This window comes from Marmota marmota, unplaced genomic scaffold (assembly GCF_001458135.2).
Source record: "Marmota marmota marmota unplaced genomic scaffold, marMar, whole genome shotgun sequence".
NCBI lineage: Eukaryota > Metazoa > Chordata > Mammalia > Rodentia > Sciuridae > Marmota > Marmota marmota.
In genome coordinates this window covers 4,483,252-4,509,670 of record NW_026000168.1, presented here as the reverse complement: position 1 = coordinate 4,509,670, position 26,419 = coordinate 4,483,252, and the positions used below count along the sequence as shown (strand labels likewise).

At 49.4% G+C, this 26,419-nt stretch overlaps 1 protein-coding gene across 1 annotated transcript in view; it reads left to right on the top strand.

Moving 5' to 3' along the window:
* Window positions 1–6: 6 nt before the first annotated feature.
* Window positions 7–26,419, top strand: part of Pdzrn3 (PDZ domain containing ring finger 3) — a 204,772-nt gene continuing 178,359 nt past the window's right edge. Inside the window, 3 exon segments of the mRNA XM_015494931.2 lie at window positions 7–229; window positions 15,530–15,616; window positions 21,809–21,916. Of these exon segments, the coding sequence (XP_015350417.2) occupies window positions 137–229; window positions 15,530–15,616; window positions 21,809–21,916 (288 nt within the window). The 5' untranslated portion in view covers window positions 7–136.

Here is a 26,419-nt window from a genome sequence, read left to right as displayed (position 1 = left end):
GCTGCGGGCGCACAACAGCGCGCTGCAGGCCCGTCTGGGCGCGCTGCACAAGGCGCTCAAGAAGGAGGCGCTGCGCGCAGGCAAGCGGGAGAAGTCGCTGGTGGCGCAGCTGGCCGCCGCGCAGCTCGAGCTGCAGATGACCGCGCTGCGCTACCAGAAGAAGTTCACCGAGTATAGCGCGCGCCTCGACTCGCTCAGCCGCTGCGTGGCCGCGCCGCCAGGCGGCAAGGTAGGAGTCCGCGGCCCACCGCTCTCCTTCCTCCCCTTCGCCGGACCCGGGGTTAGCGGGGGCTCCGCCCCTCTCCTCCTCAGGAGTACCGGGATGCAGGAGCTGCCTAGAAGCATCCCTGCCTCACTCTTCTTCTAGTGCTCCACAGCTGTCTATCAGCGGGTTCAAGTCGCTTACCTGTCCAAGCTCAGAGGCCCAGGGCCACGGTCCCTGCAAGCTGGCCGGTCGCACAGGGCCAAGTATAGCCACAGCTGCAGAGGATCTGGAAAGGTTTAAAGGAACCCCCATCCAAGTGTAGGGCGTGAGTGGGGAATGGACTCTAGCCAGAGTTTTGCCGCTCACCACAGCTGGGCAGGGAGGTCGCCTAGCCTCCCTTAAGGTCGGGAGTCATGGGTCTTACATCGGTGACCCACAGAAGAAGTATAATACACAGGGCAAACTGTGCCCTGATCCCACCGGGATTCTAGAAAAAAACAAAGGGAGCCAGGCACGGTGGCGCACGCCTGTGTTTCCAGGGCCTAGGAAGGTGAGGCAGGAGGATCCCAAGTTCAAAGCCAGCCTCAGCAGTTTAGTGAGGCCCTAAGCAACTCAGACCCTGCCCAAAATATTTAAAAAATGGGCTGGTGATGTGACTTAGTGGTTTATCGTCCCTGGGTTCAGTCCCTGGTACCAAAACAGAAAAACAAAGGGAACCCAGAGTAGGTTGAGATGGTTGCCAGGGAGAGGCCTCTGGGCACCTGTGGGCTCTGCGACCACCTCCGCGTTGGTCTCGAGAGAAGTGGTGACCTCTCCAGAGTTGGAAGCCGGCTCCTGGAGAGGTACTTTTGAGGGATGCATCCGGGCATTTCAGGAAGAATCACAGGGACCCTCCCCAGCCAGCGAGAAGGGTGGGTCTTGTGGACCTGGGACTCCTTTTAAACTCTGGGCTTTTTGCTTGCCAGCTGAGTGGCCTTCACAGGTGTTTCAGTTTCTGTGAATGAGGAAGGTGGGCGTTCTCCGTGGGGCGAGATCACGTGGGAAGGCCTGGCCCGTGGCTGGCCCGTGCCTGGCAGAGTAAATGCGCAACACCTGCCACCTGCAGTTATTTTCAGCCTCTCCCCAGCCCACCTCCCCGGCTGATGGGCTTGTAAGAGCAGCCAGAGCGAGGGCCCGCTGTACTCCAGACTGGGTGCTTGCGGTTAAGTCGTTCCTCCTGGATGAGGTGGGTGTTGTGCTTCCCATTTTGTAAAAGAAGACACTGAAGTTCAGGGCGGTGGGTGGGTCTTGTCCTGGGCGGCAGCTGTTAGGAGCCAGGGCTGTGTTGAGACCCCCGTGTGTCTGACTCTCTTAGCTGAAGCTCTTAACCAGTGTTGTGTTGTCTCTCAATAGAGCCACAAGTACCACTCCTTGTCAAGTGCCAGCAACTGTGGGAAGCACTTTACGTGCATTAGCCATTTAATCCTTCGGGATGAGGAAACTGACTCAGAGAGGTTATGTAACTTGTCCAAACTCAAACAGTGACTCGGGGGAAGGAGCTGGATTCAGTTTCTTCGCCCGAGTTCTCAGTCTCAGAGTCTGGGGGCTGGAGCACTTTGTCATGGGGGGCTGTCCCAGGCACTGGGGACCGGACTGGACGTTTAGCCGCTTTCCTGGCTGGTAGTCGATGCCAGTCGGTAGACCTTTCTCCCCAGTCGCAAGTGTCAAAAATGCCTCTAAATATTGTCAGATGTCCTCTGAGCCATGTTTTCACCAGCTGGGTGCTTTTGCTTTCCTGGGGAGGGGCATGGGCTGCCACTCTGGCTGCCTCCTCCAGATGGCCCAGTAGAGAGGGGGTCAGATTTGTCCAAGGAGGCCCCAGGGCCCGTGTCTGCTTTGCCTCCCTTTGACCTCCCCCAGCCTGCCTCCTGCCTCTTCTACACATCCAGGCCAGGCCTGCAAATTTTCCAGTCCCCTCCCCCTTCCTGTCCCCCGCCTGTCTGTCAGCTGCAGCCTCAGCAGCTGGCTAGCTCAGGAGAAGGGCAAATATTTACAGCTCCGTGGCTCACCCAGGACCCCACAGGCTATCAAGAACTGCTGTGAGCCTGTGAGTCACTCAGACCGAGGGCACAGCTTGGTTTCCATTCAGGAGCCAGGTCCAGGGCGAAGGAGTCTCTGAGTTTCTCCTGTCTGTGTTGTCATGTAGACTTCCTGCGTCATTTTAAAGTGACACTTATTTATAAATAAGCCATTAACTCCCACACAGCGTACACTTCGTTCATTGTTGAGATAGTTTATTATTTCTTTTTGCCTTTCTGTTTTCTTTCTGGAGTGTTTGGACAAATGCTCTCAGAATTAAAAAATATGATACTTGAATCAAAACTGTAGATGCTTTTGAGGCTCCGCTGGGTTGGGAGAGGTAATCGAGGGTACTAAGTTGGGGGACAAGATGATGGTTTTGAGTACACAGCAGGGCCTTGTTCTGGAGTGAAAGCCTGCTTGGCATGTCGTGGATCTCAGTGCCAGCCATGGGGACCATCAGTGGTCTGCTTGGAGAGCTGCCCTAGACGGTTTTCCTGGCCCCAGACCCTGATGGGACACCGTGGCCCACCTCAGCTGAGGTCTTGGGGAAGCTTGTTCCTCTAGTCCCGGAGTTAACCCTGAGTGGCCCTTGACCAGAGCTTCCCCTCCTCCTGCATCAGCCATAGAAGTCTTCCCTCTTGAAAGTGGCTAAGGACTGGTTTATTTCCTCGGGCCCACTCTGTGTCTTGCTGGGCACTGTTTCTTCACCTCCCAGAGGCAAAAGTTTTGATATTGCCTGGAACCTCTCATGTAAGCACTTAAATTTCTTTTTTCTCCCTCCCTCCCTCCCTCTTTTTCTCTCTTTGTTATTAACAGATCCTAATGTTTGCTTCTCTGTTACAAGCTGAAATAGATAAGAAACACACAGAGCCTAAAACCCATTCCATAAGTGATCTGGCTAGCTCTGGGTGATCTTAGATTAGATTGAAGTGATCTTAGATTTCAATTTTTGGATGCTTGCTGAGTGCTTGGAGTTCTGCAGTGCTGTAACCCACACAGACGCTGTTTCCTGTTCCTGATGTGAGTTAGGTTAGTGCTTCTCAAACTTAGCCTGGAAGGAATCACTAAACCTACCTGAGTCCCATCCCTAGAGATTCTGATCCCTGGTAGGGCGGGCCTGGGGCCTGGGGCCTGAGGCTCTGCCTTTCTAATGAGCTCCCTGGGGATGCTGGTCCTTGGAAGGGCTGTTGAGTGAGTAGAGCAACATGGGCTGTTCTTCTTTGTATCTCCATGGTTTTACTGATGTAGTGGGTTAGTTACTTGGCAGTGCTGGGGGTCTAACTCGGGCCCTTGCATGTGCATTACAAGGCCCTTGGCATGAACTTCGTCCCAGCCCTCTGATCATTGCCTGAAGTCCCCTCCCTGTTCATTTTAGAACCAGGATGATGTGTTAAAACCCACATCACCAGCAGTTAATTGCTAGGTCGCCATGGTCTAGAAAGACATGCTAACATGTCAGAGTCTAGGCCGCCGCAGACCTGGTGACGGCACGGTTTTGCTTCCGGCCTGTTTCCCATCCTAACACACCTGACCGTAAGAGCAAATCCACTTTAGAACACAAGTTTCTTCGGCTTTCTGCAAAAGGGAATATCCTGAGTAAAGTTTCTTTGGGATTATGAGACGTTTGAGGCTGATCCTTACACCTCCTGCTCGTGGATACCCTTATCCCGTCTTTCATTACATGCTGTGGATCTTACCTCCTAATATACCGTGAGCCTCTTCGCTATTCTCCAGCTCATTCAAGTGATCCCTCTGTCTAAGTCAAGGTTTCTCCCCACCTGCCCCTTAACACCTTGGATTGGGTGATTCCTGGTGGGGTGTGCATTCACGGTGGTGATTCAGAGAAGTGGTTTGTACATCAGAGAATGTCCAGCCCCATCCGTGGCATCTGCCTATCCTGGGGAGTTGAAGGTATCTCCAGACCTGGCCAAATGGGGGAGCAGATTGGCCTTGGCCTCCACCATCACTGACTCCTGCCTCTGTTTCATTCGTTGCCTGGTGCCAGGAATCTTCTCTTGGAGATGTAAATGTGGCCTCACTCTTCCTTCCTAAGTTTTCTGCCTTCCTGTTTCCTGTGCGTGGCCCTAAGGTCCAGCCTGTTCTAGAGCCTGCTGGCCACCTGCCCTCCATGTTCCTTTTCCAGCTTCATTGGTCTCTGAGGGTCCAGGATGTGCCCCCAAGCTCCCCATGCCTCTGAGCCCGTGTGCCTGCTCTTGTCTGCACCTGGGACCGTCTTCCCAAGTTCACTGCATCATCTGCCAGTTTTCCAACCTCTCCCCTCCCCCCAGCCCTTCGGCCACCACTGAGGATTTGCTCCTATGTAGGTGACCCTGCGTATCAGCTCCAGCACCCCTGCCTGCGGAAGGACAGACTTCTCTGACCCGCAGCGTCTGGTGCCCACACCTCTCCCTGTGGCACTCCTCCTTCATGACCTTTATCATAGCTGTAACTGAATAACTGACAGGATCTGTGTTATTCAGGGCCATGTCCTCTGCACGGGATCCTTTACCATGTACACGGTAAGCTCTTGGTGTATTCCTTTGGTGGACACCTTCAAGACCAAAAGGGCTGTCCTGCCAGCCATCAGAACTTGGCAGATTGCTAACCCCACATGGGTTGGCACTAAACAAGAATGGTATTGTTCTGTGACCTGCTCCCTGCTGGGGAAAAATTGTTTCCAGGTCTTTGGGCGGCATACTTTGTCTACCATTGGATACACCCAGATCAAGTTGTATCAAGCCCCAAATCTCGGAAACTTTTTTTTTTTTTTCCATTTCAGAACTGGAGATAAGTGACTCTAATAAACAATTGTGTCAAGATGTTCCAGATGTCGGGACACTTTGAAACCTATCTAGGAGCGTGTGCCACCCACTATCTTGTCTCCGGCACCTTCCTGTAGCATATCTAACCAATCAATCGACTTGAGCTAGATAAGAATCGAAGGCTTTTGCCTCTATCCCATTCCGGTGGTTTACAAAAAAAGTTAGGATTCAGTTTATAAATGTATCCCCAACCACACTGGGTTGAATGAGCTTTACCTGAGTAATGCAAATGTCAAGATTCATGTACTAGTGGTTCTTTGTTCAGAAACGATGCCTGCCTCTCCGTAAAGAGTACTTGAGTAAGTATCTTTCTAAAGCATCTGTGCACTGGACTGTTGACCAAGAAGCTTAAAATGAAATGAACGTGTTTGTTGGGTCTCATTGGTGCCATACTTTCAGAGATGAGAGCATATGCACACACGATCTTCATCTTCTCTTTGCTTTTTGCTATTTACTCTTTTTAGGAGAGAGAGACAGTAGAATATTGTGAAGCAGATTGGTTAAAGTCTAAGTGTGAACCCAAAGTTCAAGTCAGAGATCAAGCACCCAAATCAGCAAAGTGTTCATTCCTGTAGCAAAACCCCCTCAGCACTCGCACAGGCTTCCTGAGGATTGTGGCTCCGTGCCAGGCTCCTCATGGGTTGAGCTGTGCATATGTTCCTCTATTTAATGCTCAGATCCTGTAGACTTGTCTCTTACCCTGACTGTTACCTTGCACATGGCCGATGGGAACAGAGAAGTCCAGAAGTTTAGGTAGCATGCACAGCATGTTCCCCAGGCTCTTTTGTCGGCTTCCAGTCTATGGTGACAAAATGTGCTCATCCCTTGCCACATGTCCTGCTTTCAAAGGTCTAGTAGAGAATGTGTGGCATGGAAGACAGATCCTAGCTATAAAAGAGATTTCAACTAACTAAATAAGAAGGAACACAGAGATGGTATCCTGGATGGATAGTACCTCATATCTTTACATTTTATCTTGGTTGTTTTAAGGGTGGTTAATGGTAGGAATCAAGTGAAATCCTTCTAGACATACTGTTGTTATGGTTGGTCACTTTATGTCCCGAGTCCCTGGCTTCCTATGTCCTGTGGTGGCTCCTTGGGATACAAAAGTGAAATTGAGGAACTTTAATTCATGGGACCAGACACCACTTGTGCCTCTGAAAATACAACCCAAGTCTTGCTGTTCTTTGCTCACCCAAGCTTTTTGAGCTGTGAGATAGTCACTGCCTCCCCGTGAGTAATGGTGTCCTAATAAGCCGGTTCCAATAAGAAGGGGAAGTGGTGTAACATAATCATTACTCTTGTAAAGAAAATGACTACCAGATGGAGCTGGGCAGCCATCTTTCTCACCCGCTCCATGTGCATAATTACAGGGCACACACACCCTTCAGGAGAGCAGTCCTGTAGCACCCGGACCCCGGGAGGGGACGTGTGTGCAGCCAGGAGTCCTGGGCAGAGAGGTTACCCTGGAATTTCATTCACATCCGCTTTTAGGTGTCCTGTGCATTTTGCTATGGGGGGATCAAAGAGGGACAAAGTCCCATCAGCCTGCTGTCAAGGTTGGGTGTGGGCTGTGGGTGCAGCAGCAGGCTCCAGGTGTCCTGAGCTGAGCTAGTGTGTGGGGTTGTCATCCAGACCCTGGAATTGGGGGTACCAAGCCCTTAGGGAACATGTGCCATGTGTTTGACACCATAGGTGGGTATTAAAAAAAAAAATGGCTGAAGAAATGTTAGAAAACTGGATTGTTCTAGAGAGGAATGGAGGAGCATTCAGTTTGACCATGAGCCTCCCATTGGCCTGAGCAGCCCAGAATTTGGATTTCTCTTCTCTGTTTTCTCATGGCAGGAAGCAGGTGGAAGAGGGGCCTCCAGCCCAGTTCCACTGCCTCAGGGTGGCAGCTTAGGCCTACCAGGTCCCGGGGAGCCCACAGTGCAGGAATGACAGACCTGCAGGGCTGGGGCATGTATTCATATCTGTCCCATGCAAATTAAAGCCCGGACAACTCCCTCCTCCTCATAAGTGAGAACTGATCATTTCATAGCCTTCGCTTTCTTTGTAATTTGGGGAAGAAAATCTGGTTGGGTAATTGAATGTTTAAATTTCAACATCTCCCATCACCCTGTCTGTTGGGACTGCTGTAACTAAAATACCCCCAAACTGGCCCACTTATAAGCAACAGAAATTTATGTCTCAGAGTTCTGGAGGCTGGGAAGCCCAAGGTCAAGGTGCAGGCAGATTCAGTGTTGGGTGAGGAGCTTCTTGTTCACAGGTGGTATCTTTCCTCAAAGGGGAAGGGTCAGGGGTCTCTCCAGGGCCCCTTTTTATAAAGGACACTAATTTCTGATCACAGCTCGAGGGCCCCATCTGTGAATACCTCTGCCTTGGGGGTAGGATCTCAACATGTGAATTTCGGGGGATGCAGATATTCATACCATAGCACCCCCCTTAGTCCATCCAGTGGGCATGTTAAGGTCCTGCAGCACTTTAAACAAGGCCTGTGGAGGTAATGTTGCTGGTGGAGTCCATGTTTTGAGTAGTTTTGGTGAATATCCACCCAGAAAGCAGATGCATCGATGACAAAAATATGCAAGGTACTAGAAATAGAAAATCACACCTTTAGGGGTTTCTCTGTTTTTCTCTCGGAAAGCATTGGGCAATTTTTATTTATTTCTCTTACATTATTTTCCAAAACTGTCATGTTTGGCTTGTTCATATTCATACACCATCTTGCAGATATTGTGACTCTGGCTAAGCTATTTTTGTTTGCTTGCTCCTGTACCCGCTTCCCCGTGCCCTTTGTCTCGTGGCAGCCAGTTTGGGTGAGGGATACAGCCTGCTAAGCCTCCCCTTGACCGTCTCCTCCCTTCCAAGTTCAGCCTCAGGCGTGAGCTGCTTCCTCTTGATTCTTCTTCCAAAAGGCATGCTTTAGGCCTGGAGATTGAATTACAGGGAGGACTTTGCTCTGCTTCATTCAAAATTACACAGTTTGCATTATGAAGGGAACAGAAGCATGTGTGGCAAGGGAGACACCCAGCTCCTCAGTGCAGACCCCGGGGCAGCCCGCTCTCCCTCCTGGCCCCCCAGCCCCGCCTCTGCACCTTTTTGACTGGAGGCTGCTGCTAAATATGCAGCCCTTTCTTGTCACCAGTCAGGAGGCAGAGCTGAGCTGTGTGCCTCTCAGGGAGCTTTGCATAATCTGGGACTGAGAGGAACCCTGTCACCCCAGACACAGGCCAGCGGTCACTGGGAGGTTTTCCTCTGAACCCGCTGGGCAGCTTTCCAGCCGAGCCCACTCTGCACCGTGAGTCTGCAGCAATGGCCGGGAAACACCCGTCACTGTGCAAGAAGGGATTTCAGGAAAAGTCCATAGTGACAGTGGCCTGGATGGACTCCATGAGCCACCACACTGATTAGGAGATGGCACGCACCCAGGTTGCTGAGGCCGGGTTGTCTGGAGGAGGTGACAGAGTGACACTGAAATGAAAAGGGGCTTTGCTGGTGGAAGACAGTTCACATTCTCAGATGCTTCAAAAGAAAAGGCGTCTTCGTGACCATCATGAGGCGTCTTTGTGACCATTTGAGAACAGTCTGTCACTTAACAACTTATGTGCATTCGGAGAGCTGCCTCCTCTGGTGACTTTGTCACAGGGCAAACTCTGGAAAGTGTGTTTATACAGATTTAGGTGCCACCGATGACGTGGGGCCGTGCAGTCTTGAGGGGAATGGCCCTGGTGTGTGTTGATTGCAGTGTATGACTGAACAGTTGTTCTTTGACTTTTCGTTGAGATGTCTCTCCCCGACCCCCCAGATTCTGAAACCGTCAGACCCTAAGTCGAAAGCTGGCCAGTTTGTTTTAGGTAACTTTAACATCCATCCAGGTGTCGCGTGTGGGAATAGGATCGCAAAGCTTATTTTAAGCATCGTTGGCTGCAGGTCCTAAGATGTGAGCTTTTATCTCTGCTTGTGACTTGCTGGCCTAGGTGATTTGGGACTTTATGTCACAGTTCAGGTCTTGATATAGCTCCTTTTCCAAAGTCTTGCTCTTTGTTTTGGTCAGCTTTTTCACTCCTATGACAGACTTGACAAGAACAAATTTAGAGGAGAAGTTGATCTGGGGACTCATGGTCTCAGGAGTCTCAGTACATAGATGGCCGGCTTCATTCCTGGGGGCCTGGGATGAGGCAGAACATCGTGGAGGAAGGATGTGGTGGAGGAAGGCAGCAGGGCATAGTACCAGGAGGATGAGGGAGAGCTTCATGCAACAAGGACAGAACATGAACCCCACAGGCACACCCCCGGGGACCCACCTCCCCCAGCCACACACTCCCTGCCTAAGGCTACCTCCCAGTCAACCCCTCTGAGGGATTAAGGCCCTGATTACTTAAGGCTCTCAACCCTCTAATCCTTCTTGCATGGTCTCACACATGAGCTCAGGGGGTCGCCTCTACCTAAACTGTGGTGCCCTGTGTCAATCCTAGATCCCTAAGACACACCTGAGGAGACCTGCATTCCCCTAGGGCCCAGCTGCCCCCTCAAATTGGGTTCAGGGTGGAATCTGGGGTGCCAAGGGGCTTTTGGACTTCCTCCCAGGTGCAAGGAGATAGTGATGTCCCTGGACACCAGGATAGGACTTCCCTTCCTCCTGGCACCCTCACCCCTGGCTCCTGGGTGGGAGCTCCCCATCTTCAGGGTCCTAGCTGTTAGGGAAGTGGGGCCTGCCCCAGGGAGCAGGGGCAGCTCTGGGCAAAGCTACCGAGGAGGTGGCCCCTCACTTCTCCTTGGTGCTGCCGTTTCTTCTCTGTTCTTTGCCTGTTTTCTTCCCAGCCCATCCAGACATGCTGATCTGGTAGAATTTGGAGCTGACCAGAGTGTCCGGCAGTGCCCAGGACCCTGTGCTCCCAAACTTACTGTCCTCTGCCTCCGCTGGTCAGATACACGTCCACAGTTTTTCATTTTTTTGTACTGGAGATTGAACCCAGGGACACCTAACCACTGAGCCATATCTCCAGTCCTTTTTTATATTTTATTTAGAGACAGGGCCTCACTGAGTTGCCTAGGGCCTCATTAAGTTGCTGAGGCTGGCTTTGAATTTGTAATCCTCCTGCCTCAGCCTCTGGAGCTGCTGGGAATACAGGCATGCCCCATGCGCCCAGACCACAGTTTCGTGAGTGAACTTTGTTTCTCTGACCTGTTGTGTGCCATCATCTGTCAGCCATCCTGGGCTCCCAGGCCCACATGTGTGCCGGCCTTGGCATGTGGTCTGTCCAGCTGACCCTGTGCTGGCCGGCAGCCCACTTGGTGAGCAACACCTGCAGGTCCAGGCTGAGCTGCTCCCTGGTTGGTCTTTTCATTGTGTCTTCTCCACCTCCAGAATAAAAACTGTCCTCCAGGCTCGACTCCAGCTGGATCCTGGGGTGGAAGGCCAAAGAGAGACGTAAGAAGAACACAGAAGAGCGTGTCTTCTCTTCTCTTCAGACCTCAGGTCTCCCAGGCTTGTGTTGGACAGATTGAGCTCATTTAGGATCAGCCAATGTCCATTGCTTAGATTTTGTAGAAGGGTGAAGAGCATGTGGCTTGGGGGCTGAGATGAGCCCAACCCTGTGCATTGATTGTGTTCTGAGGACTTGCTGTCATTCTGCATATGGAGCATTTATGTACTTAGGAATTTTAAGCTGTCTGATTCTCTATCCATATGCATTCTACAGATGAAAAAACTGTGGTCCTGACTCCACAGTCTGCAATCTTAACCATTATGCAGACCATCGTACCATCAGGGTGCTCTTGGGACTATCAGAGACTCTTCATCTTTGCACCTATTGTTGTATGATCCAGTATGCATGTGTGAACTCCTAATTACACAGCTGTTCTACTGGCTAATCCTTCCTGCCAGGATCATTCTTTGGAGGCTGATAAGACAGGATGTAGACATTTACCATCATTGTGCAGACAGCAGGGACCTGGATTCCAATCCTGGACCTCCCACTTTGCCACTATGTGAGACTGAGTCTGTGAGCCTCCTGAGTCTTGGTTTCTCCAGGCGTGGCAAGTTTATATGATGCCTGTCTCAAAAGGCAGCTGGGTTGCTTCATCTGTTGCCCCCCTGAAGGAGGGCTCTTACTCCTCTTTGTTTTATTGTGTTGGGTCATGGAGAAAATTGCAAAGATGGGTTATGATCAAGTACCCAAACATACCAACATTGGGTCAGCTTTCCTTTAAATAAAGGACACCAGTAATCAATACAGTAGGGACAGCAGGAAGGGCAGCACCTGGACCCCCTTGGCCCTCACCCCATTTATGCATCTCTTCAGTTGGTAGAATACGATTGACCCAGGGGTCATTTTTAATATTAGTATACTCTATCCTGAAGCACTTGGAGCCCAGAAACAGGTTACATGGTTAATCAAAGATTTATGTTAGCATGTGAATGTGTAGTGTGAGATTCAGTGCTTATAACATCTATTAATAATTCTTCTGACAATTAAACATCGTTAGTATTGTTATTGGGAGGGGGACTAGAAAGGAGAAACCAGAATCAAGGTTGTGAGGTGAGAATAGAATAGATCTGGTAATCAGATGGAGAGATGAAGAGAATCAGCCCAACTGAGCTTTCAGTGGATCTTCCATGTGAATCTCCTGCATGTTGATTTGCTACTGTTACTCCTGAAATAGAAGCTGCAACCTAAAGCCAGCTTCTCTAAACCTCCTGGACAGCAGAGGAGTTCAAGGTGCTTGTAGAAAATAAGAGGACCCTTCTTTCTTCCCAGAAATTGCACCTCGCAAGCCACTGTCCGTCAACTGGATGGTTTGCATGCAGCTGTTTGAAGAATGCATTTTGGCCTTTGTCCATGTGTTCTAGAGGTCCCTGAGGCAAGGGCCACGTTCAGGTGTCTTGGGCACCTCGGATTGCATCTATTGCATATAAAGCATTTCACAAAAATGGCTTGTAGTTTTGTCCCACCACAGGTCTCTTGTGGTAGCCCTCCTATACATGAGTTCCTATTTTGCAGCCTCCACAGCTGAACCATCTGGGGGAGGACATAAGGTGATGTTGACCTACATGGAGTCGTTGTCTGCCTTCCACCCTAAAACTGGGTCGTGCAGAGGAGTGAGGAAGGTCTCGATTGTTAAGTGCCAGCTTGACACCTAACTGGTTCCATAATATGGGACAACATCCCCCCCCAGGCTTTGTCTTCCACTTTGTGACATGAGGATGGTAACACTGTCACTCTCTAAGACGGGGCCCATGAGGAAATGTAGTAAAGCATTTAGGTGTTCAATAGAGTTTCTGGCACATGCCGGTAGCCAATCAATGTCAGCTGTTACCAAGGGCAACACGGTTTAATACAATAATCCTTCCCCGGCCCCCAGTGTGCTTGCTTTCAAGTGGTTATCACACAGTAGATTTTAAACTAATCTGCATCGTCATCTGATTGTGAGTTGTTCTTTGTACCTCCTTTGAGGTTGCCAGACTAAAGCCATCTGCCTCGGATTAGTGGGGAGCTGCAGTATCTATCATTGATTAGTTTTGAAACCCAGGCATGTCAGATATGAGATAACTTGCTTGAGTTCCGGTTGTTTCTGACTACTCCTCTCCTCTAAGAGGACAAGCAAGAAATGGACTCGGGAAGAGTTTTTTGTGTCCAAGGCAGAAAAACGGCTTGGACCTGGGGGTCGTGTTTACATCTCAGAAGCGTTAGGTGGACGCTGAAGTCCTGCTCTGTTAGAGCAGCGAAAGATGTTGCCTTTGTATCTGCTCAGATGAGTTCCAGAGACGGCTGGCGTGGCTGGCATGGCGAGGGACTGTGGATGCTACTGCTGTTGGTTGGGTTTCTTTCAAATGCAATGAAATATGCTCTTACTAAGAAGATTCAGCTGGTTTTCGTTAGTGACCATGGCTTGATGGAGACTAACTTCTCTTTTATATCAAAATTCTCTTAACTATGTCAAGGAAGCCATCCTTCCAAAATGAATGTTATGTTGTTCTTATGGAACACCCAGTTCTTAGACCAGAAAGGGATTTTTGCTGTTGTCGTTGTTTTTCTAATGATAAATGGATAAATGGTCATTTTTTATTTTAGAGGATTTTTGTAATTAATGGTTAGGCTCTCGTGAAATTTTTTTGGGAAGGGTACTGGCGATTGAACTCGGAGGCACTCAACCTCTGAGGCACATCCTCAGCCCTATTTTGTATTTTATTTAGAGTCAGAGTCTTCCTGAGTTGCTTAGCACCTCACTTTTGCTGAGGCTGGCTTCGAAATCCTGATCCTCCTGCCTCAACCTCCTGAGTTACTGGGATTACAGGCGTGCATCATGCACCCGGCTTCACATGAAATTTTTAAACAGGTTTTATTCTTCTGTGTATGAACTAGTCATAAGGACATGATGACCTGTGATTACTAAGAACTATAGTCAGTAATAGTAATAATGTTTTATAATTTCAGAGGGGGTTATAGGGATTGATCCTAAAGGTACCTTACTACTGAACCATATCCCCAGCGTGCTCTCCCCCCTTTCCTTCCTTCCTTCCTTCTCTCCCTCCCTCCCTCCCTTCCTCCCCTCACTAAGTTGCTGAGACTGGCTTTGAACTTGCGATCCTCCTGCCTCTGCCTCCGGAGTCACTGGGATTACAGGCTGTGACACCCTCCCCTGCTTTAATAATCTTGTAGAGAGGAGGAGGGTTCTTTTGCAACACGTGGAAACTTAGTTGCATGTTGAGGCCTAAGGCAATACATGACCCCTTCTTCAGAAAACCCCTGGGGCACTGCAGGGGGAGACACCAGGTTCCTTTGCCTGCTATTGTGGGGGACTCCCATAGTTGTCCCATGCCATTCAAAAGTTACCCATGTTGTCCCAAAAAAGGTGGAAGAGAAAAGCTTCATTAGGAAGCAGTAAATATCCAAATAAAATCTTTTGTTGTAAGCTTCAGTTATTTTTAACCAGCTTATGACAAAATACTTCGTATTTTTATTACTGCTGTTGACCGGTGACGAGTCCTTGCTTCCCCCATGTTGAAGTATAACACCAGAGAGGCACGCCGAGGCAAGTTTAGAGTGGAAAATAAAAGTTTATTAAAGGACAGCAGAAAAGACTTCTCCCGGAGGAAGAAGGGGACCCAAGAGGTGGAAATCCGTGGAAGTGCGGTTGTCTCTCCATTTTAGTTTTTGGTGAGGGAATGTAGGTGGGAATGCCTGAAGGGTTGGGAGATAGGTGGGCCAAAGAAGTAATCTGGCAGGAAGGACTTCATTAACACTTCTTTGGGATGGGCTGTCTTTAAATCTGCTGGGGCTGTTCATTAACATTTATTTGGGATGGACTTTGGGCCTTGGGCTTTTCTCCGGACCTCATTAACATTTCAAGAGTTGGTCAACTTTTTCGGGAATTTATTCTCATGGCCTCCATTTTAGATCTCACTCGATATTAGACCCGATTTACCTAACTACACTGACCACCTAACTTTAAATCTGGTTTCATTTTGATAAGTGTTTAATACCTTGCTTAATCAGAAAACATTAGTGAAGCAAAGGCAGCTGGTATTCAGTTCTCGCGAGGTTTCACGTCCCCTCCATGTAGCTGGAGATATTTCACAGGTGTATTAGTTCCCTGCTGCTCTCAAAGGCTGTAGAGCAACAGGTGGTACAAAAGGTTCACTCTGCTTTAAAAAAAGAAATTTTGTTTTATTGATTTATTTTTCATGTGGTGCTGAGGATTGAACCTAGTGCCTCACAAGTGCTAGGCAAGCTCTCTGCCACTGAGCCCCAGCCCCACTCTGCTTTTATTTCTCTGTTGCTTTTTTGACTGTTGGAGCTTGTGCCAAGTCAACCTCTGCTAGTTTGATTTAAAGGGTATCGCGCTGCCCAGTCTTCAGCACACTGTTTTGTGTTAAAAAGCTCTTTATTGCAGACCTAGTGGACAGGAATGACTTTGTGAAAATGTCTCCTCCCCCTTTTCCATAAGATTCAGGATTTTCTGTGCCATCCCTGCCCCCCCCTCCAGGTCTTCCAACAGAGATGACCATTGATGGGCCACGCATGCGCTCCAACTTCTGCAGGGGGCTGCCTCTTGAACCTTTCAGGTCTCAACATGAATGCCACCATTGAAAAGGGCCGAGGAACAGAGTCACCATCTAGATGGCCAGTGTCCAGTGGGCAGGTCAATAGAAGGGGGCATTGCAGACAGCAGGGCAGTCTTGTTAGGAGATGTTCGCTGGGCAATTTTATGTGGTCATTCCAGGGCCAGGAGGTATCTGGACATGGTTGGAATCTTCAAAAGACAGGCAAGAGTTTGAGGTTGGGTTTCAGGAATTTCATTGGTTAAACTTCCTAAGAGATAAAGGATTTCTTAAATGATTAGCTCTGGCTGTCCCAAGTCTACTTCTAAAGAAAATACCTATCTTCAGTTTCTTGTTTGTAAATAACCACATGGACTCATTTGTCCCCTGTAGGGTGAAGAAACCAGAAGTCTCAGTCTTGTCTTGCACCGGGACTCGGGCTCCCTGGGATTCAATATCATCGGTGGCCGGCCCTGTGTGGTATGTTAATTACTAAATGTGTTTTCCCTTCCCCCGGGTAGCTGGAGGAGAGGCCAGGGTTTGAGGGATGTGTGTGTGGTGGGGTAAGGATTGGAAGCCCTGGTCACTTCTCTCTGCTCTCTGTGATTAGAGTTCACTGTATGTCACTGTCTTCACACAGGGTTTTTTCTTTTGCTCTAGACTTCTGAAAGATGGCAGCTCATTCTTCGTTTCTCATTTGGGGTGCATTTTGGTTGAGCTGGATGAAGGTGTGCAAGGGGGTGCAGATGGAACTGAATAACCCAGCCACCCCCTGTCACCAAGCTGGACGGGGGCTGCCACTCTGTCTGTTCCTCCTAGGTCAGGGATGGTCCCCACCCATGGGTCTTCGCCTCCCTTGACCTGTTCTGCCCATTCATCCTCAGCCTCTGCCCTAGAAAGAAGAGGCCAGGGGCTGGGGCTATAGCTCAGTTGGTAGAGTGCTTGCCTCGCATGCACAAGACCTTGGGTTCAAACCCTACCACCCCCCTCCCCACAAAAAAAAGGCCAAAGTCACCTCTGTCACTTTAACCTGCAGGAAAACGGCTGCAGAGAGGGCCCCCAGGGAGCAGCAAGGGACGCGTTTCAGGGTATCGCCTGACGAGGGGGATTGTCTTGACAGTGAACCATCTCTTGCTCTTCAGTGCCCGTTTGCTCATTTGTCAATTCGAATTAATTGAAAGGAAGGAAAAGAAAAATGAAGTTTGTTGGCCGGGCGTGGTGGTGCACACCTGTAATTCCAGCAGCTCGGGAAGCTGAGGCAGGAGGACCATGAGTTCAAAGCCAGCCTCAGCAACTGTGAGGCGCTAAGCACTTCAATGAGACCCTGTCTCTAAGTAAAATACAAAATGGGACTGGGGATGGGGCTCAGGGGTCGAGTGCCCCTGAGTTCAATCCCTGGTACCACTGCCCATTAAAAAAAAAAAAAAAAAAGAGATTGTTTGCTTGTTCAATAACAAGCAAATAACAGGAAACAAATATTGAGCACAGGTTGTGTGCTAGGACTGGAGGTCCAGCAACACCAGGGAGCAGGGGTCCCTGTGGGCATGCAAGAAGCAATTCAGTGCAGACAGTCTTTCCAGAGAAGGGTAAAGAGGGCTGGGAGGGTGGCGTGCGGTAGGTTTCTGGAAGCAGTGGGCACCATCAGCTAGGTTAGGAAAGATCGTGAGCAGAAACCTAAAGGATGAGAAGATGCCAGCCATGTGGCCATGGGGAGCGGTCCCCTGCTTTCACAGAACTCTCATCTACATGGGGACTCACATCCTTGGTGGGGCAGAAGGAGACTTCCCTGTCCTTGCTGTAGGATCTGTGCTGGAACTAACTAGGCAAACCTGGGGCCACTTATCCCCAGAGGAGGAGGTGTCCTGGGGAGGATCCATTGCAGCTGAGTTTTGAAGGATGAGTAGGAGATCACTGGGTCAGAAGACCATATTCTTTGGTACAATTGAGCCCTGTGAACTATAAAATAAATCAATTATATTGAGTTAGTTAGAAAATGTATCTATACTATTGAACCAGTGTGTTAGGTTCCTCTACGGATTGCAGGCACAAGGGAGGATTCTAAACAACAAGATCAAATGTGACTCTGAAGTCACATCCCCAGCCCTTTTCATTTTTTTATTTAGGGACAGGGTCTCACTGAGTTGCTTAGGGCCTCACTAAATTGCTGAGGCCGGCTTTGAACTCGTGATTCTCCTTCCCAGCCTCCTGAGCCCCTGGGCTTGCAGGGCTGTGCCTCCATGAGTTCCTCACCTACCCATTTTTGAAGACCACTGACTTGAAAATGGCCAACGGCCTTGCTGTGGGTGCTTGGCACCTCACATGAGGTCCAGAGCAGGGACAGTACTGCGAGTTAGGGAGTTGGGGGGAGTGGGTGAGGCTGGGCAGGGAAGCGTCAGAAAGAGGCCTGGAGAAGGAAACTGGCCCGATCCCCAAAGGCCTGGTAAGTCCTGTGGTCTGGGGCTTGAATTGGCTAAGGCAGCGGGTGTCCAAACCATCCAAACCGCAGTCGCAATCCAGGGAGTGACATGAAGAGATTTATGCTTAAATAGACTTAGCTTTTGGCCAAAGCCATAGTTTCAAAAGACAAAAAAGGTTTTATTATTAAAAAATGGCAGTTTAGTTGGAAGTGATGTGCTCATTAAAATGATGAACATTAGCTGTCGTAGACACAGCGTTAGTACTGAGGGTGCGTTAGAGGTAGGAAGGTGAGCAGGAGCAGAGGGCCTTCCCCTTGCCAAGCCCCAGGGACGTGCAGACAGGTTCTGTGTTCCCCTCTTATCTCTGTGGTACTCTTAAGAAACTGCAGAGTACCAGGTATGGTGTCATCCCAACAGCTCGGGAGGCTGAGGCAGGAGGATCATGAGTTCAAAGCCAGCCTCAGCAAAAGCGAGGCCCTAAGCAACTCAGACCCTGTCTCTAAATAAAACAGGAAATAGGTCTGGGGATGTGACTCAGTGGTCAAGTGCCCCTGAGCTCAATCCCCCTCCCCCCAAAAAAAGAAGAAGAAAAAAAAACTGTAGAATCATGCAGCTTGGCATATTCTTCTTTTGACTCTTTACAATTGGCTAAACTCCAGGCTGTGTGTCCTTGTGCAATCTGGTCTAGTCCTTGCAGCCAGGGATCAGCCCTCCAGAGCTTTGGGAGGCCAGGAAGCATACTGGGTCCGTGTGTCCAAGCAGGTGGCCCCAGGAAACCAGACAGGGTCTTGGATCCACATTCTTCAGGTTTCAGAAAGCTTGCAGGCCACCGAGCAGGGACCGCAGTCGACTCTTCCAAAATCACCTTTGCCACCCTTTGTCCTCCTTCCTTTGTGCGTCCATCGTTACCAGTTTTAAGAGACAATGTCAATAAAATGAGTCACTTCACTTGTTAGATGTGTAAGTCTTTTGCAGCTAAAAGAGCCCAGTGAGGAGGACCATTTTCTGCCTCGGCTCTAGCCACATCAGAGCGGTGTCTGCAGGTCGCAGAGGTCAGAGTCTCCAGGGTTAGCTGCTGTTGGGAAACCTGATGGGCTTACTGATGCCACCCAGCAGGGTGGCTGGTTTCTGAGCCTGGTCCAGTGACAAGCCCCTTCTCACCAAGAATACTTTTCTTCCTTGTGCCTAACAAAGGGCATATTTCAAATTCTTTTCTTTTTCCTATAAAAAGGTGACATAAGGATAAGCCAGTCCTGATTTCATAGATTGCCTGAATGTTCTCCACTTATGTACTCCACTTACGCAAGAACTCCGTGTCTATCCTCCAGGGGAGAGTTTGCCGTGGTGGTTTTAAGAGCTTGTCCTGATTCGCAGAAACGGCATACTGAACTCTAAATGTATTCCATGCTGGTGCCTGGAGAATCCGGCAGGCCATTGGGTGCCTAGTAAGGAGCCGAGATGAGCCATGATGCCCACGTGTGGCTGGGAACGGAAGCAGAGGACAGTTCAGACACAGAGGTGTCCCAAGCACTCCTGCTAGGGGTGCTAGTCCTAGACTCTCACAGCCCCACACCGTGGCAGCAGCCTGGGGGAATCCGACCCCTCGCACAAGCCTTGGGCAGGTGTTCTATGTCCAGTACCTGGGGTGAGAGCAGTCCCGTTCATCTTTCTTTTACCCAGGCCAGCAAAACAGATCCCCAGTCCTGTTAGTTCAACTTGATAAATAGCTCTGACTTAAATGTGTTAGGCAAGGAGCCAAACAAACTAAAAATAAAGGGATGGCCTTTGAAGAGAAAAATCTATCAAAAATGGACCTGATCAGGTTTTCTTCGATTCTGTGCCTTTTATATCTAATCCTCACCAGCTCCCCTCCTCCCCCGCGGGCTTCGCGGAGCCTCGGTTCTGGTGCTTGGTTTTGCTTGCTCCTCTCTGATTTTGGTTGGATCTTTCTAGTCTCTCTTAGAATAATTGTGTGCAGCGTGGCATTTTGTAAAACAAACCAAAGCCAAATTTTCATTCCCCTGTCTGCTGTTCTTCTCCAGCCAAGAAATGTAAAGTGGTTCCATCAAAGGAAACAAAAGACTCCTTTTCATATGATGTATCCATATCAGCTTTTAGGGAACACAGCCATCTTCGTAAATCCTTGGTGGTCCCATGGACTGTTCAGGTTCCTGTATCGGGATATTGCACACGCTGCAGTGTTGGAATTCTGAAGCCTTGTGTATTTTGAGTTTTCTCAGTCTGGCATGTTCAAGAGAATTATTCTAGCCTCAGTATAAAACCAAGCTATGCTGTTCTATAGTTGTGTGTCCTTGGATACATAACTTGGCCTCTCTGAGTCTCGAGTTTTTCAACTGTGGAGTGGATGTACTGGTATTTACCGCCTGTGGTTATTGGGAAGACTTAATGACACCCATAGAGGGCTCACTGCATATCTGGTGCCTAGTGTTTCTCAGTAAATAGAAGTTGCTGTGCAGCTCTGTCTCACATTTAAGATGTGCATATAAGGCAACCCAGATGCATTGGGACCAGTGTAGTAGTTAGGCTGCCATGGGAGGGAGAGGTGGTAGATATTCAGATGGTAGAGGGTTAGCACTCGGGGCCGTGCAGAGCGCTGTGCAGCTTGAAGAATGCCTTCCAGGATAGCTGATCCAACACAGCACCCACAGTAATCCTGTGGCCCTTCTCTTGAAAGAATGTTGATGGAATCCAGATGGCAGTTAGAAATGTATCTTTGTCATGTGGGATGAATGTTGGGAAGAGCACTTAATGCTCATTTTAGGTTGCGATTGGGTTTTTTCTGATGAATCATAACATTTGAGAGAGAGAGAGAAAACACATATACTTGTGTGCATGAGTTGCTGGGGGTTTGGGGGCACTGAGGAAGGTATTTTCCCAGCCTTGATTATTGCTGTTGGATTTGAAGGGTAGATTTAACCACATAATCATCTCTTCCCCTCTTTAGAATATAGTTTTTTTTCCCTGTTTAAAAAGGAAAATGTTGTATTTTCATCGTTATTTTTTGGACCATGGCATTTTTATGTATTTATATGCAGAGTTACTATTATAAAATCGATCTTCTGAGGCTGTTGTGAGAAGGAACGTGCGGTGATGAGAGACGCTGGAGTTTCTGCAGAGCATCCTGAGCTTGCTTTTCAAATGATCTCGTTTGGAAACAATACATGCTTCTACCATTTAATTGATAAATCCATCTGTTAATCACTAGAAATGTAATCCACACACTTGGAGGGAATTCATTGCCGTGCTGTTTGGAAGGGGGTTGGAGAACGAGTTGGGAGGGTTTTAAAAGCATGTTGGAGCCACTTGACTGTAAGCAGAAGGGGGATTCTGAGCGGTGAGGTGTCGTCTTTCCCAGAAGGCCCCAGTCCTGAGGTTTCACTCAAAGGTCTAAAGGGATTCGAGGAAGCTGCAGCTGAGAACCGCCCAGGATTGGGCAGCATGGTGGTGGAGTTCTCTGATGCACATCAGCATGAAGCCCGGATACCTGTCTTCTCAATTAGGTTATTAGATCTCGACAAGCTCAGGGATACTCGGTACTGGTGAGGATGTGGAAAAATAGTAATAACTTATGCCTCCTTTTAAATTACCACTCTCTGGAGGGCAGCTCAGCCATGTCACTCAACTGCACACATTCAACCAACAATTTTCATTGCTAGGTTTGTGTTAGCAACGATGTTTGGCACTAGATTTTAGAATCTAGGTTGGCACTCTCACTGTCGCTCCTAACAACTGGATCGCTCAGGATTCTGGGGCACCTTGCAGCTGCTTCAACGAGCAGAGTGGGGATGGGGCTGTGTGTGTAGCTCAACTCAATTCCGGTGCCACCAAAAAAAAAAAAAAAAGAAAAATGGGGCAGACAAGGACGGGTGATTGATGGTGGAAGAGCTCCAAGATTCTAGAATTAAGTGAGAGAAGGGCATAAGAATTGAAATTGCATAATCCCAGTTGCATGCATGACAAACAAGTATTTAAGAAGGTGGTGCATTAAAATATTTTGGAAAACATGCATAAAATGAAGGAGACACTCCATGGGGAAGTAGGACTTTGGTTTGGAAGTGGCAGGATTTTTGCTGTGACTTGAGATGGCTCACCATGGGTGTGGGCATATTTTAGTCTAAGACCAATTAGGGGAAACCAGCAGCTTTTACCCGATTGCCACTTTGATGAGCGAGGGGTGTGCGGTATTTTTTACCCCCCATCCTCACATTCATATCTTTGTTTTCTTAACCCAAAGGACAATCAAGATGGCTCATCCAGCGAGGGAATCTTTGTGTCCAGAATAGTGGAGAGCGGACCGGCGGCCAAGGAAGGAGGCCTGCAGATTCACGACAGGATTATCGAGGTAAGTGATGCTGGCCAGCGTCTTCGAACAGGCTGAACGTCCTTGCCTTCTGCATCTGGCTCGCAGCGCGATGCTTGGTCGGGGAGGGAGGCCTCAGGCCGGACGGATGGCTGGGCAGGAGGTGTGCTTCTCCTGAGGGTCGTGCTGGAGCAGGGGGCACGTTGAGTGCTGTGGTGTGAAGTTGTTGCATATAGAGAAGCAGATGGTGAGTGTGTGTTCACGGCCCGCTCCTTCCCTGCGCACCTGCATCTGATTCGGATGCTCAGTTTGGGCTCTGTGCAGAACTGTCGGAGAACTGGATGTTGGTTGGGACCGGATAGGCGGTCCCCGCTGCACCCACCCTTGTGGCCGTGCGCAGATTGGTCACTGGGATGTGATGATGTCGGCTCTCGAGCTGGAGCCCACAGGGTACTGTGGCTTTTGTACCCTCGTTGCTGTCCTCTTTGCTGTTTGCCTGTTGTCACTGGTCACCCAGGGGTGAGCGGTAAGGGTAGGGTCCCCTCACATCCTCGCCAGATTTCCCTTCATTTGCACTTCAGACTTTGGCACACAGGCTTGGGTCTGCGCTGGGGAAGGTGGCTTTCTGGGCCCTCCCATGCCATCCTTTGGAATAGACGTGGGCAGTGTCCCAGGGTGCTCTGGGTTGCTGAAGGAAGAACATCCCTCGTTGTATTGTTTGGGCTCCATTTGCAAAACTTGATGTACGTGGCTACATTTTTTTTTGCTGTTTGTTGTTGTTTGGCTTCATTTTGATTTCTCTTTTAATGGGTACACCCATGGCTAAATATGTTGGGCCTTCTATTAGGGAGAAAGCAAATAAGAGTGTCCAAGATGATACCCTGGATCCCACAAGAAACTCGCCCACGGGCCGTGGTCATGATACAGTGCATCAAACAGGAAACCAGGAGAACAGCCCCGAGACGGTGGGTGTCTGTTGTTCCAGACACATTTGTGGAGTGTCTGCATTTCCTCAGTGCTTTTGTGGCTCCTTCCAAAATGTGGGGTTGGACCGAGTGGGAGCTTGACCATGAGCTAAGCCATAAGTGGGGTTGCGTCACCCTGGCGTGTGGCCATGAGCTTCTCTGGGGAAAGGAACTTCCAGAAGACGGAACACTCTGGACCCGTTCTGCCAAGTGCAGTGCAGGGAGTGGAGGTGATTCATACTTCAGCACAACACAGGGAAAGGACCTGGATGATGGAGGCTCAAGGGTCTCTTCTGCCAGCGGGAGGCTGCAGGCTGTCCCTTAGGAATTCAAAGGGTACTTGATTTTGTGTTGAGGACAGTGTGAATATTGTTGCATGCCCTTTGACTGTCACTGAAGTCCTTAAACTTAGAACTGTTCTTGCCTCGAGTTTGAGGGTTACTCTTTGTCCTTCCCAGGTCAGGGGAATGGATTTTCCCTAACAGGAATTTGCTTGGGCAAGAGCCCGTTTCTAAAGAGCTCAGATGCATCAAATGACTCTTTCGGAGAGCGAACGCATTTTCTGAGACTCTGGTTCAGAAAGATAAGTGCAACCTCCGTTGCCAAGGGTCTGCTGGAACAGCCGGTCTCTCTGAGTAATGGAATGTCATTGCTCTTGTGTTTTGCAAATGAGAAAACTACAGCTGGGCAGGATTTTCTCTTGGCAAAGGGATGATCTGTATTTGAAATGTTCAGTACGGTTTCTGGTAAGTCACACTCCCCTCTTGGACGGTATGTAAAATATTAATCATATTCCAGTGTTGAGATGGGAAGGGGGGTGCTCACAATAGAGAGACGATCTCTGCGTAATTGCAATTGACACACCGTGCCCTTCCCAGGCAAGTTCTAATCTCTTTTGACATGATACTGTGATTCCCATGACTGAAAATATGTTCTTTGGTTCACCTCATCTGTGTCTGAGTGTATTGCCAGGGGCCATGAATTCGATTATTTTACGTGTGTGTTGGTATGTGTGTGTAGTGGGTGTGGGAAGTGTGGGTGAGTGGGTGGGGGGGCTCAGCACTGGCAAGAGTCGGAGGTGCTCTTCTTTTCTACCACATACTTCAGGGGAGCCGCCAGATCTCCACCGTGAGAATGTGAATTCTTGCAAGATCCTGCTTATATTAACTCCAGAGAGGCAGATGGGTGTCGTCCTGTGCTCTGACGGGGCTCTGTCTCCTGAACAGAACACGGGGCCTCAGCCACATCAAAGCCAGTCCCACCACCCACCCCCCACCCCAGTTTTTGTAGAACAAATATTTTAAAATGCCACTAAAGCCATTATGAAAAAAACATTCACAAATAACACACACACACACACACACACACACACACACAGAATTGTAAAAATGTCGACTGCCAAGTAGTAGAAAAATAAAAGGAGATGCCACACTGACCCACTATCAGAAGCCAACACTGGGCACCATGGCTTGGGAAGACAGGACCCTGACAGCCGCTGTGTCTCTGTGTGGGGACAAGGAGGGGTGCCAGCTGCAGGGTGCGGGAGGGCGGTGCTAGCAGCTTGGGCGCCCCGAGTGGCCACCCAGGTCACAGGTTTCCGCAGTGGTGAACTGGTCACGGTGGAGTTCTGGCCCAACCAAGTACAGTCTTCCTTTGATTTATAGGGAAACCACATTTCTAGAACTAACTCTCTCTCTCTCTCTCTCTCTCTGTATCTATGATAAAATATACATAATATGCAGTTGGCTGTTCTAACCATTTTTTTTTTAGAGAGAGAGAGAATTTCAATATTTATTTTTCAGTTTTTGGTGGACACAACATCTTTGTTTGTATGTGGTGCTGAGGATCGAACCCGGGCCGCACGCATGCCAGGCGAGCGCGCTACCACTTGAGCCACATCCCCAGCCCCAATATTCTAACCATTTTTAACTGACAGTTCCTTGGCATTAAGTTCTTTCAGATGTGGTGTAACCAATGTTACCATCCACGTCCAGAGCACTTCCATCTTCCCCAGTTGAAACAATGCACCCAGGAAGTATTAACTTGCCCCCCCGCCCCCGCCAGCTCCTGGCGACCTGTCCCCATCAATTTGACGGGTACCTGGAACCGGGCCACATTGGCAGTTTTGGGTCTGGCTCATTTCACTGTGCGGTGTCCTCCAAGTTCCTCTGTGGTGTGTGTGTGTCTCAGGCTTTCCTTTTCTTTAAGGCTGAGTAATGTTCCCGTGTCTGGATATATATTGCTTATCAGTTCGTTCATGGATGGGCACTTGGGTTGATTCCACTTTTGACTGTTGTGGGAAAATTGGCTTTGAACATGAGCATACGATCTCTGTGTATTTAAACTGGGGAAAAGCCCTTTATGCTGTTGTGTGAGACAGACCCTGAGCTGGGTCTGTCTCCCGGGATTTGAAATCTGTGCTGAACACGGAGCCATTCCTTATAGCAGGGGTCTGTGTGCATGTGAGGACTTCTGTCACCTCTGGTGCATGCACCACCCATCACTGTGATGCTGGAAAGCCCCTCTCCCCCAGATTTTCAAAGCTTCCACTGACAGGGCTGCGAGGAGAACCAGGGGTACACATTTGTCTAGCTCCAAACCTCAAGGCAGCAGCTGGGACAGAGCTGTCCCCTTCCTGTCTTCTGAGACTGCATGATGGCCGACTACTGGGCCCCTGCCTGGGAGGGAGCCCTGAGCTGGCCTGTGCTAGATCTGGGGAAGGGCGTGTCAGGCCCCTTTGGATCAAGTGCCCTCTAGGCCACATGGCGCAGGGAGCCTGAGCTGGCCACTGGCACTTCGTGTCCCATCTGCCCTGGTCCTGTGGGCAGACTCTCGTCCTGCCTCAGAGCTGGCTCTTGACAAACGGCAAGTTCCCACCTACTGTCTGCTTTGGGGCTCTGTTCTGGGTCTTCTCTGTCCCCCCATACCTCTTAGCTGCCCCTGGCCTTTTTCACAGCTTCTGACCCTGCTTCAGATTGCAGGTACTCAGTGGCTATTTGGAAACTTAGTTTCTCTACAGTATCTTTTATTTGTTTATTTTACTTTTTTGCAATACTGAAGATTGAACCCAGAGGTGGTTTACCACTGAGTTACACCACAGCACCTCCCCAGTACACACCTTTTTTTTTTTTTTTTTTTTAAACTGTGAGACAGGCTGTCACTAAGCTGCCCAGGTTGGCTTTGAACTTTCGGAGGCTGGCCTTGAGCTTGGCCATCCTCCTGCTTCTGCCTCTGGTGTCCCTGGGATGACAGGTGTTCGCCCCGGTATCTGGCTCCACAATGTCCTTTAGACCCCATGGGAAATGGTAACTGCCCCAGTGGTTTTTTGGCTTCTGAGCCTGCTTTCTGAACTATCTGTTAAAGATCTCAGTGCCCCGCAGAGTAGTTAAAGGAGTGGGCTTCTATTCTTTCAAGAAGTTTGAGACCTTTGCTTTGGAGGAATCGTCCCAGTGCCCAACGCGTGACTATTCCATCCAAGCAGATTTCCTCACTAGTGTGACGCCTTTCCCTGGGGCACGGCTGTCCACTCTAGCCAGTCATGTTCCACTGTCAGTACTACCCTGGGAAATCCCTTGGGGAG